Below are 12,705 nucleotides of genomic sequence, written 5' to 3' on the forward strand. Positions count from 1 at the left end.
AGATAATTCAAAACCGAAACAAATTCAAAATTTAATTACAGGAAAACAATAAAAGTTTTCAAACATTAAAATAAAAATGTTCGGTTTGTACTAAATATTACATAGATAATTATGGTGTAGAAGATACAGTTTTATAAAATGCATAAATATTTTAAATTGAATTAAAACAGAAAGGAAAAGAAATAAAAGAAAAAAAGAAAATACAAAAGAGAAAACAAAACAAAACAAAACAAAAGAATAAAAGTCCCTCTTGGCCCACCTGGGCCTCGGCCCAACTGGCCGGCCCACTCGGACCGAGCCACCCCACTACCTAACCCCCCTCTCCCCCCCTTGACCTAGCCCACTCCCCACTCCCGCACGTCTCTCCTCCACCCCCATCGATCCCGATCTGGATCGAGAAAGGGGAGGGCTCGGACGCCGCCGCCTCCCTGGCGACGCCCGCCGCCGCCGGACCTCCACCCTCATCCTCGCGCCCCCGCAACCCCTCTCGCTCATCGCTCCCCCCCCCTCCCCACAAACGGATCTGGATCGGGGGGCAACAGCCGCTCCCGACCCCATCGCCGCGACGCCGCATCGCCTCGCCCTCGTCCATCGCCGCCCGGACTCCCTCGCCGGCCTGCCTCCCCGTCGAACCGCCGACCTCCTCGACCTCCTCCCCAAGCCGCTCCCCGCGCGTCGTTGCCTAGACCCCATGCTCCCGCGGTGAGCTTCCGCGCCGTCCGCCGTCCCGACTCTGCCCGTTTCCCTTGCCCTGGCATGCGCCCTCCTCCGTCCCAGCCGGCGCCAGGGACCAGTCGGGCCGGGCGAGCCCCGTCGCCGTAGTGGCCTCGCCCCGCTGCGCCGCACGGAGAGCCCCCCGCGCCCGCTGCTCATCGTCCCGCACCCGCGCAAGCCGCTCGGGGCCATGCCCCTCGCCCCGCCTCGGTCCCCGCTGCTGCGGCTGGCCGCCGCGCTCGACGGCGCCCCACGTTGGCGGCCCCGCTCTGCTGCTGCTGCTTGCTCCCGCGTGCTCGCGCGCCCCCTGCCGTGCCCCACCTGCCGCCGTGCTGCTCTGCTCCGCCCCTACCCCGGCCGCCCCCTGCTGCCCACGGCGTGCACGACCGCAGTGGCCGCCTCAACAACTATGTCAGGTTCGAGACCTGCATGGGCCAATTTATTTTTATGTAGCTTCTGAATCTTGTGTCTCTTTCTAAATTCAGTGTGCAGAATCAACAAGGATTTGTGCATTTTTGTGTGTGATGAATCAACAAGGATTTGTGCATTTTGTTCAGAGCTACTCCCTTCGTCCGAAAATACTTGTCATCAAAATGGACAAAAATGGATATATCTAAAACTAAAATACATTTAGATACATTCTCTTTTATTCATTTTGATGACAATTATTTCCGGACGGAGGGAGTACGAGGCATCAACTAGAAGTATGCCAAGGAGAAGTCGATATACAACTGATGATGTGCATGGTCGTACGAGCAAGACGCCTCAACAACTATGTCAATGAAGAAAATAAAAGAGGGGTGCTAGAACTGGGAGACGACCAAATGGAGAACGCGATCTCTTGTGCGCTCCAAATGGAGAACGCGATCTCTTGTGCGCTTCTCCGTAGAGTATTCGATTACTTTTCAGTTCTATGCTTTGTATCGTGTGAGCTGTAAGGCTGACATGGATGTGCCCTTTTGATTTATATTTGTCTTATGTATGTCTAGTTTTTTGAGGGGATTTTGGTGTCTCCGTAATGATGTAATTTTGACTCACTTATTGTATACTCGATGGAATATGATCTTTTCACAAATCTCAACTGAGCACAACTTGTTTCCAAGAACTGAATTGTTGATTCACATACTGCCTATTTCACAAAACTAGATGGCTGGTGCGGCCCTCAGCCCTCCCCCTCCATCGCCTCCCACTACCGCTGCCGTCGCTGAGGATGCCGCGGGGCGAAGCCCCTGTGGTGAGGCGGCGGCGGCGGCGCAGGCCTCGGCCGGCGGTAACGCGTGGGGGCAGCGGGGTTCATTTCCCTCCTCCTTCAACGGCAGTGCGCAGCGGGTTGGCGATGGCCAAGAGATCTCCGGCGGCCGTTGACGGATTAGATCTTGGCTACGATGAGATCTGATATGGGCCCAAGGGGTTTAGATCAAGATCCATTGCGGCTGCGCCTCGTCTCGACAACGGCAAGAGAAGATCCCCCTTGGGTTATCTTCACGGCACGAGGACGTCCAGGTCTCTTGGCCCGTGCATGGTGGTGGTGGCTACCTTCTCCACCGAAGGCGGTTGGCCAGGCTCGTAGTGACGGATCTTGGATCCCACTAGTAGCACCGACGCCAAGTTGGGGAGACATAGTCGCGGGTGAAAACCGAGCCGACTCCGGTCATGGCGGGCGATGCCGGCGTCTACGTCGTTACCTTGATGAAGGCATAGTCAAGCAACTATCGTCAACCTGCTCGTGCCGTTCCGTGATAAATCCTAAAATCACCGGATCGGACGATGGCGGCGCTGCGGTGTTGTGTTCCCTCTTGGGGGCATCGTTTGTGGAGCGGCGCCGGATGGAAGAGGCGTGAGGTGGTGTGGCGTGCCTTCTTTCATGTCGACGACGGCGGGTCTCGACGGCATGGAGCAGCGGGGTCTCGCCGGTGGGCGTGCGATGATGGACGAGCGCGGGATGATGGCGTTGTCTGGCGTCGTGGTGGCGTCGACGGCAGCTAGATCGAGCAAGGTAGATGCAGCAGTACAGGCACTGAAGATGGATTCGTGACAGGTGGCTGCGATGGCCTCATACCCGGCAGGTGTCCTGGTTGAGGAGTGCGCCGGACTGGTGGGTGCCCCATACCCGGCAGGCGTCTTGGTTGGGACCTCAGTCTTAGATGTTAGGTGTGGCTGCAAGGTCTGTTTGGTATTAGACCTAGACTATCAGCATCCCTTCATCAACTGAATAGGAGTAGCGACATATGTTGTCTAGACAGTGGCTTTAGTTTTATTGGTGTATGACTTTGTAAGATCTTATGTGGATAATTAATAAAGTGTCTGCATGCATCGTCCAGATGTAAAACCCGGGGGTCCTCCTCTAAAAAAAGAAGATGGCTGGTGCGCTACTTCTTTCACTTGGTCGTTTTCATATTGCCAGGAAAGTTTATTTCCGGATTTATGAGACAGAATCAACAAACATGCCTTGGAAACTGAATTAGGAAAATAGCTCAAATCATCAAATTAATGCAGCTGAATCACGTCATCAGTCAAGATACTAGAATACAAAATTTACACATAGATATCGCCTTCACATATTTCACTACATCATAGTATCATACACCCAAAGATTACAGCAGAGATTGTCTGCATGACAATTTGCACAACAATAAAATGATTTTAGGTGAACCGACAAAATATCATCCGTTTTATATAAATTATATCCGAACTTAGGTGAATTTTGTCGTGTTTGCATTAAAATTTGCAGGTTTATTCAAACTCCCTTTGAAATATATCCAACGTTGAGCATTGGCTCCATAGTCTCGCTTATCGATACCAGGTCTTCATCCTCAAGTGTCCAAACGCACCTCGACATGGTGCACTCCATCAACGAATGCCGCCATGAGTCTTCGCTGCTGCACAATACACAACTACTAGAAGTGGCCATGTTCTGATGATGAATCAGATCAGCGGACTGTATAGATAGTTGTGTTAGTCTCGAGAGGAAAACCCTGATTTTATAGGCACTAGAATTTTCCAAAGTTGGCACCAAGAGCGCTGCTCATTCTCTGTATTGGACAAAACCCCACTTCCCTCGAGCCATGCTTCCCTTCAGATCGTCCTTGTAAAGAGCACTCGATAAGCAGATCTTACAGAGAAAATGCCTTCCGGGTCGTGACCCCCAAGCCCAAAAATCTTTGACCTATCTTGTGCATATGGGGATAGAGAGTATTGCATCAACACATTGCACACCGGCTTCCTGTTCGAATTCCCGATATTATGTAACATGAGCTCACTACCAGTTCCGGAGGGTTTTGTGCCAAACTCGTGATGGGCCTCATATTATGTTCTCTGGGTAGCCAATTATCACACGAACACAAGATATGAGTCGTCTCGACATTTCCCACCATTCGAATCAAGCCTTGAGCTGAAATTCCTTTCCCTTCAACTGTCGCCATACTTGAGATGGTGAGCTTCCCAGTTTGACGTTCAAAATAAAAATAAAATAATAGAAGTTGGGAAATAGTTTGCCTTGAGGATTCTTGCCCTTAGGGAGTCCTGGTCCTGAAGAATACGCCATGCATGTCAAGCTAACAGAGCAAGGTTAAACAATTCTATGTCATGGAGCCCATCCACCCTGATCATTTGATCAAACATTGTTTTCCCATGTCCTATCTGCTAAATCTAATGAAGCCAGCAAGTTGCTCGATCTTTCAAAAAAAAAAGTCATGAAAACCCAAACCTCCCATATATTTTGGTCTTGTCATGGCCTCCCAAGAAACTTTCTTGCTTCCCCATCAAAACTTTCTCACAAGTGAGTTTATGCGATGGCAAAGTCCTCTAGGGAGTTTGAAGCAAGACATCAAATAATCAGGAATAGCCTGAGCAACAGATTTGATAAGCACATCTTTACCACCAGCTAACAACAATTTTTTCATCCAGCCTTTAACCTTGTTCCAGACCAGGTCACGCAACTACTTGAAAGCACCGTTTTTTGAATTGCCAACATCAATACCTAAATATTTCTTTGAAAGTGTTCCATTTGGTACCTCAAGTAACATTTATGTTTCATTCCTCAAAGGGGATGGTGTATCCTATTTGGCGCGCGGTTCTCTGGATAACGACCGCACCCCCCCCCCCCCCCCCCCCCCCGCGCGCGCGCGCGCTTCCCGCCGCGAAACATTGGGCCGGCCCATCTTGCCTTTTCTGGGTTTGGGAAGGTTCTAGAACCTTACCAAACCGGGGTTTTCTTTCTTTTTTCATGTTTTGTCTTTCGGTTTTTCCCTCTTCTTTTTTCCGGTTTTTCCTTTTCCTTTCCCTTTTAATTTTCGTTTTATCTTTTTCCTTTTTTTCCGTTTTTTCCAAAATATTTTTTCACGAGCATTTTCAGAAATTCGAACATTTTCCAAATTGGTGATTTTTAAAGTTCAATTTTTTTCATTGAAATAAAAAATGGTCATCATATTATAAAATGTTCATAAATTTAAAAAATGTCCTAAAATTCAAAAAATGCATGCTGGCGTCCTTTCGAGCGCGCATGAAGCTATATAGGAGGTCCCCTCGGCGATGCCCTTTTAGCTATACAGCAGCACCTTTTTTTAGGGGTTAAACCAAATTGTATTGCTCAAAATCCACATAGTGTGGGATACAAAACCCAAGACCACACACAGCAGCGCCTCTGGAAAACAAACCAACGCAGTCAGATCGTCTCTGTATAATTCTTTCCTCCAATAGAGTGGCAAATTATGAAGCTGATAGTCTAGCTAGATTTTCTCTTTCTTTAAATCAGAGGAGACATTTGTGGTTGATCCAACCGCATGATCCGTTTTGTATCCGCTATATGCGGAATTTGAGCAATAAAATCTGCTTTCCCACCTCAAAAGTTAAAAAAAAAAAAACTTCTTTTCTCCGATGCCTGTTGCTGTGGTCTAGGGCAGCTCTCCCGCAGGTTCCAATCTCAGGTTTTCTTTTGATCCGCCTTCCAATCAAAGATTAGAAATCTGTACGGACGACCCTTGCGCGGACGGTCGGACGCCGGCGGCAGCCAGCTTGAGCGGCAAGAGCAAGGAAAAAGGGATAGGTTAGTCCTGTCTCCTCGTTCACGCTTTGTTAGTGTTTTGCCTTGCCTTTCAAAATCAGATTAATCTGCGCCCTTAACACAGAGTTAGATAAACCAGCTGCTCAGGTGGCTTCACATTAGGTGGGGGTCTGTGTAATCCCATTCACTTACGTCTGATTGGTTTCTAGCAGGTATGGTTTCCGATCCATCGTCGCCCGAAAAGAAGGTTAATGATTGTTCAACTTCAACCACGCTGTTGTACGAAACGCCCTCTGGCTTCGCAATTGTCTCTTGTGATGGGGTCGACCCCAAAATTCCAGTGGAGGTAGTACTTGTTTTTCCGTCGCTCCTTCGTTTGGACGAAGAATTCAAAATCATCTGACCACTTTTTTTCGCTGGTTTTCTTCTTGCAGGACATCTGGGCACACCCACCACAGGTTCTTAGTAACACTAACATTTGCCTTCCTATTTCAAGCTTGCTGCCAACTCTAGTACTGTGATGCATGCAAAATTCACTGCAATCTTTCACCGTTCTTCATAGTTGTCGGGTGGAGTATAAATTTTATTTCATTGCTCGCACCCTCTCTGTTACAGGGGACACTTGTATGATATCTCACATTAGGTGAGATCGTGAGATCAACCCTAAAATTTCATATTTAGATATTTCGAAAAAATCTGAAATTATTGAAAAAATCTGCAACTTAAAAAAAATCAGCCCAAAACTCGATGAAAATATACTTTATGATCAATTTAATAAAACTAATTTGGTCTTGTAAATGTTTGTATATTTTTCTATAGACTTGGTCAAACTTAAAAAATGTTTGACTTAGGACAATCTAGAACTTCAAATATTTTGAAACTGAGGGAGACTTTATATCACAGTAAGTTTCCTCAGCCCACCATGTGCACGCATTAATGAAGCACTAAACCTTAGAAAATAGGAATTGGTTTTACATATACTCCTGCAACCAACCAACAAAATGCTTAAATATGAATACAAATTGCACCATTGCAATAACTAAACACTTGGTTTTCAGAGATATGTTGAAACCCAATTTTCAGGTCAGTGAAACATATAGGCAACCAGAGCAAAGGTTGTTACTTGTCACTGAACTGATCTGAAATCGAATCAAGCTAGTGGAACCTATTTTTCTTTGTTAGAATCGATCATCATCTCCGATTAGGTTTCGGTGTCATCGTGCGTCATCTTCAATGGGCAGACATCTGCTAATAGGCCCTTCAAAAATGAATTAGTGCTAGGTTTGTCCGAGGTCAAACTTCACTGTATAACTGTCATGATTTCGACACATTGCATGGTATTTAACAAGCTTTTCAAAAATCCCTTCTGTGTTTCTTTCTCAGAACGTCAGGTTGGTGAGATTCAAAAAGTTTGAAGAGAAGTCTACCGCCATTGACCTTGCTAAGGAAATTATTTATAACGAACTGTCTGAGATGCTCACCGAGTTTTGTGGCCCTGAGCAGAAACTACTTGTTGGACGTGCTGAATATAAAAGTATAATTGAAAGGAAGCTGGTTAGTGTAACTGTATAAGCTTCCTTGTTGCTTCTATTCGTGTGAACAGTATGGCTCACCATATGTGTTTTCAGGCAATAACCTGTCAGTATGATAATATTGTGGAGGAGGTGATTTGGGGTCTAGAGAATATCATGCATACTTTATTGCCCGAAGAAACATCAGAGCCGAAGGAGTACCGCCGCTCCAATGGCAAAGGATTAATCCTTTTCTTACGTCAATATGGCTTACTTGTCAAAAACGACTGGGTGAGCTAACCGCTTGTCCTCATGTCCTTATTTCTGACAGGCAAATGTTGTCTGCTTTATTGCTCCATTGTGATGCAATTTTAGCCCTTTCTTTCTTTCTATAGTAACCTCGAATAAGTCTTCTCTGGATATGCAGTGTTAGCCCCTTGCGATTGATTGTGTGCTTATAATGCTTTATTTTATTGCCAATGAACAAAGTTATTCATAGACATACTGTTCGTATTGTAAATTGAAATTTAACATAAGCTTTTGTAGAACTTATTTTTACCCTTTTCCTGTTTCTTTCAGTGATGAAACAAATGCTCATTTTGATCCAGGTTACTGAAAGCATTGTTGAGATGGCTCGTCGCATGTATCATTTCGAGTTAGATGAACGTCAGTACTTGGATTCATTGTGCAGTAAAATACAGAAATCCGTTGACCTATCGTCTCTCACCAAGGATTGGAGTTTACTCAAATTTGCAACAGCTCTGAAGTTTCTTGTTTACCCTAGACAATCGTATGAAGTTTGGAAACCTAGTAAGGTGACTGTAATATGTTGTACTACATGCATTTTAAGTATATCCAAATAAATATGTAGGCAGTTGTCGTCTTATCACTGAACTGACTTGTGCTTCTTTCAGATTTTGTCGGCTTCCGAGTATATGAGCATAAAGTCCATGAGGCGTCAATACAGAGAAACGATTATGTCTGAGATCGATGTCTTGTCACTCTACAAAGATGTTATTGCTCTCTATGAAAAAAGGCTTGAAATTCTGTCGGATATAAACATCTTGCTGCCAGCTGTGAGGCCAAAGAGGATCAAATTATGGAATTCTCGTTTTTTGAGAAAACTCGGTTCGACTGATTCACCTGCTGGCTCCAAAGTTGGAAAAGAAGCTATTATGGGTGATGATACTGATGCAAAGCAAACGAGTGCAGCACAAAGCATGGGTGAAGCTGAGGAAAAGAATGGCATCGAAGAATCTGGTGCAAAGGGAGTGAAAGCAGCGCAAAACTTGGAAACTTTTGAGCCGCCTCAGACCGCTGATGCTAGCAACGAAACGACTGCACAGCCTACTCAAGAAACTAGTGGAAATGGGATGAAGACTGTAGACAGTGCGGGTGAAAGCACGCAGAACGGACAGGTATTTCCCCTGAGAGGCACCAAGAGCAAAGAATTGGATTTCCCTGAGACGGAACCAGATTTTACTTGTGGTAAACAGGCTGAAGATACTGATGCAAAGCAAACGAGCGCAGCACAAATCATGGGTGAAACTGAGAAAAAGAATGGCATTGAAGAATCTGATGCGAAGGAAGTGAAAGCAGCGGAAAGCTTGGCCGATGTGATGCAGCCTCAGACTGATGGCGCTAACCCGCACATGATTGCATCGCAGGACCCAAATGAGACCCAAGCCGTGCAGACTGAAGAAAGTGCAGGTGTGAAAATCACTGCACCGCCGGACCCAAATGAGATGCTGATGTGTTTGTGTATTTGTCGGTGCAATATACTGTAAGAGCATCCCCGGCAAATCCCCTGAACAGTTTTCCTTTTGAACTGAAAAAGAACTTCACCCTGCCAAACAACATGGGCCTCCTGCCATCGTTGCGCACCAAAAGCTGCTAGTTACCAGCTGCTGTATTACAATGTCTATGACAGAATTGAAATGTGAAGCTGGTAATTTTTTCTCGTTGAAGATTTCTAATGTAAAAGAAAAAACTGTGTTCAGACACGCAACTGTTACAGTTCGCATGGCATCCCTGGCTCGATCAATTCGGCCAGCTGCTGCTCCACACGGCATCACCTGCAGCGTCCCGGATTACAAACCAGCACCCCCTTTCCTCTTAGGCATTGTTTGGTAAAAGCGGTTTGGGGAGGTTTAGGGCAACTCCAAGGCGGGTCATCAAGTGAACCAATCTGTGATTGGATAGTTAGGAGGACATTAGTATCGTACCCCATAATGGTTCTAAGTCCTAGACATTGGTGCTCGCATTTTTCTGAATTTATTTTAGACCTTCATGTGCGTTCATTGGAATGAGACGTTTCAGTCGACTGCATCATCAGTCTCAAGATGATGTGATGTCTCAATCTCTCGGAGGTATTCATAGGGGTTGGCTGTGTGTGCGTACGTTCATAGGTATGAGTGTATGTGCATATGTATGAACATCTGCACTTGTACTTTGTTTTAAAAAAAGAGGTAGGTCATCAAAACGGACCTCACCAAATGTCCGCGGGCATGTCCGAAAGTAAGGCCATTCGACCAGAGTCACCAAATGTCTGCCCCTCATTTGGCCTCGTTCATTTGACATGCATATCTAGATCAATACAATTTAAGCATATACTCTCTCCGTCCACGAATAAGTGTACATATAAATTTTTTAGAACAAATTATGGAGTGAAGTAAAAAAATACGGTGGAAAGGTGCAAATCACCATCTCTCTCCTCTTTAATTACCTCACCTCCAATGAGCTAGTGCATGTAGAAAGTGAGTAGACCATGTTTTGAATGTTATTGGTCTTGATTACCATATGATAAGACGAAATCCTTTTTTCTATTTTAAAGTGCATTGAGAAGATAGAAATACATTTTTTTGTGGACAAATTTCGAATGTCCAACATACACTTATTCATGAGCGGAGGGAGTATGTTTAATAGTTACAAACATATGCAAGATTGTGGATTTGTTGTGCCCAATACTAAAGTACCCTCTATTTCATTCGTCCAATTTGCGTCTAAGATTTGTGTTATTCTTATATAAAAATTTCTCCTTTTTGTTTCTGCCAAATAAGAGAACATTATGAGAGTGAAACTTCACAAGTCAACTCTACACTCACTCATTGTATAAAATATTTTTGATTTATGAAACATAAATTTGTCAAATTTCAAATTTTGAATTAGTTGTATCATTTTTAAAAATTCATGTTGCCCAAAAAATCCGAAAACTTTTCTGCACATAGTAGTACTTGTGTGATGTTGATCCGCAAAGTTTTGAGTTGAAATGTTCTTTTGTTGAGGAGAAACAAAAAAGAAGTTTGCTTACATGAACTTTGATGAAAATGGAGGTGAGAATAGAAGGTACACTGGTATGATGGTATAACCAGAACTTTCCCATATGCAATCACAACAAAAACCAACCGGGCTATTTTAGTATTATTACATCCAATCGATTCTAAAAGTTGTCAATCTGTGTCAATGACCTTCCTTGTTTGGCTCCTAGTCCAATTGTCCGTAGCAAAGAACCCACTCTTCAGCTGGTCCGACCTCCTCCGCTTGCGTGTAGCACTTCAATATGCTCGCACGGTAGACTTGAACAATCTTTGCCGCATAAGGATCCAAGTCTGACGTCTTCACAACATTTTGGAGTCCTCCGAAGAGGCCTTGATCTCAAGTTTCTTCTCTTGGAGCTTGAGCTTTCTGTCTTGCATCTTCATGAAGATGCCAAACACACGTGTCTTCTTTCCCTCCTTCAGCTCATTGTCTGCAACACTTGGCTCCTCTTTTCTTCTTCATGATGTTCACGAACTTCTTCATCATCTTGGTCACCGCCCATTCTCACTTCTCCTTCTCCTTCTCTCACTTGCTCCCCCGGTTCCTAATCACCTTCTTGGCCGGAGCAAGCCCATCTTGTGTTGGAATGGTTGAATCACCACCCTCATCTTTATTGACCATGGCGGTCTTGACGAAATTGGCAATCAAGGCGATCCACTTGCTTTGCTCATTCAACTTCAACCAATAATGATATAGATAAAGTGCTTCCATCTTGAGGTATAACGTGCACACGCGTACGGGCTAGCAAAGGAAAAACAATGGATGATCGATAAGTTGCAACATTGATCAAATCAATGAAATGACCAACACATAGAGCAACAAACCACAAAACTTACAAGATCTTGGATTGACACGCCACTTGGCCACCGGTTATGCACTTGTTTGTAAAAGCCGCAAAACTTTTTGACGCCCTCTTCAATGTTGTACCATCAATGGCTGAGCGACTTTGAATTACGCTGACGGACCACTTCCTTGCGGTAGGATCGTAGCGCTTTTTGCTCGTCAAACCAAATATGCATGCTTTGCCAAAGCGCCACACCCTTTTGCTATGTGCCCTGAAACAGCCGATACTAGTGACCAACCATGTCTCACACAACAATTCATCCTTTTTTTAGAAAAAATGTAGTCCCTTCTTCTGTGAGCTGACACTAGACGGCCACCGCTGGCCGGAGTTGAAGGAAATATGCCCTAGAGGCAATAATAAAATTATTATTTATTTCCTCATACCATGATAAATGTTTATTATTCATGCTAGAATTGTATTACCCGGAAACATGATACATGTGTGAATACATAGACAAACATAATGTCACCAGTATGCCTCTACTTGACTAGCTCATTAATCAAAGATGGTTATGTTTCCTAACCATAGACATGTGTTGTCATTTGATTAACGGGATCACATCATTAGGAGAATGATGTGATTGACTTGACCCATTCCGTTAGCCTAGCACTTGATCGTTTAGTATGTTGCTATTGCTTTCTTCATGACTTATACAAAGTTCCTACAACTATGAGATTATGCAACTCCCGTCTACCGGAGGAACACTTTGTGTGCTACCAAACGTCACAACGTAACTGGGTGATTATAAAGGTGCTCTACAGGTGTCTCCGAAGGTACATGTTGGGTTGGCATATTTCAAGATTAGGTTTTGTCACTCCGATTGTCGGAGAGGTATCTCTGGGCCCTCTCGGTAATACACATCACTTAAGCCTTGCAAGCATTGCAACCAATGAGTTAGTTGCGGGATGATGTATTACGGAACGAGTAAAGAGACTTGCCGGTAACGAGATTGAACTAGGTATTGGATACCGACGATCGAATCTCGGGCAAGTAACATACCGATGACAAAGGGAACAACGTATGTTGTTATGCGGTTTGACCGATAAAGATCTTCGTAGAATATGTAGGAGCCAATATGAGCATCCAGGTTCCGCTATTGGTTATTGACCGGAAACAGTTCTAGGTCATGTCTACATAGTTCTCGAACCCGTAGGGTCCGCACGCTTAACGTTACGATGACAGTTTTATTATGAGTTTATAAGTTTTGATGTACCAAAGGTTGTTCGGAGTCCCGGATGTGATCACGGACTTGACGAGGAGTCTTGAAATGGTCGAGACATAAAGATTGATATATTGGACGACTATATTCGGACACC

The 12,705-nt window shown here is 44.7% G+C and overlaps 1 protein-coding gene across 1 annotated transcript; it reads left to right on the top strand.

Moving 5' to 3' along the window:
- The first annotated feature begins 904 nt into the window (after positions 1-904).
- Positions 905-8,090, top strand: LOC147971990 (uncharacterized). The gene is made up of 6 exons (XM_087524196.1): positions 905-1,130; positions 5,929-6,062; positions 6,151-6,174; positions 7,100-7,270; positions 7,345-7,518; positions 7,836-8,090. Exons 1-6 carry the CDS (start codon positions 905-907, stop codon positions 8,088-8,090), a joined length of 984 nt encoding a protein of 327 aa, XP_087380322.1.
- The last annotated feature ends 4,615 nt before the right edge of the window (positions 8,091-12,705 follow it).

The sequence above is a fragment of the Triticum urartu genome, chromosome 5A (genome assembly GCF_056163025.1).
Source record: "Triticum urartu cultivar PI428250 chromosome 5A, HENAU_Tu73, whole genome shotgun sequence".
NCBI classification, from domain to species: domain Eukaryota; kingdom Viridiplantae; phylum Streptophyta; class Magnoliopsida; order Poales; family Poaceae; genus Triticum; species Triticum urartu.

Coding starts and splice junctions, on each gene's coding strand:
- LOC147971990 (XM_087524196.1), top strand. CDS start 905: ATGCCCCTCGCCCCGCCTCGGTCCCCGCTGCTGCGGCTGGCCGCCGCG. Junction 6,063..6,150: donor ACCCCAAAATTCCAGTGGAG/GTAGTACTTGTT, acceptor TTCTTCTTGCAG/GACATCTGGGCACACCCACC. Junction 7,271..7,344: donor GTATAATTGAAAGGAAGCTG/GTTAGTGTAACT, acceptor ATGTGTTTTCAG/GCAATAACCTGTCAGTATGA.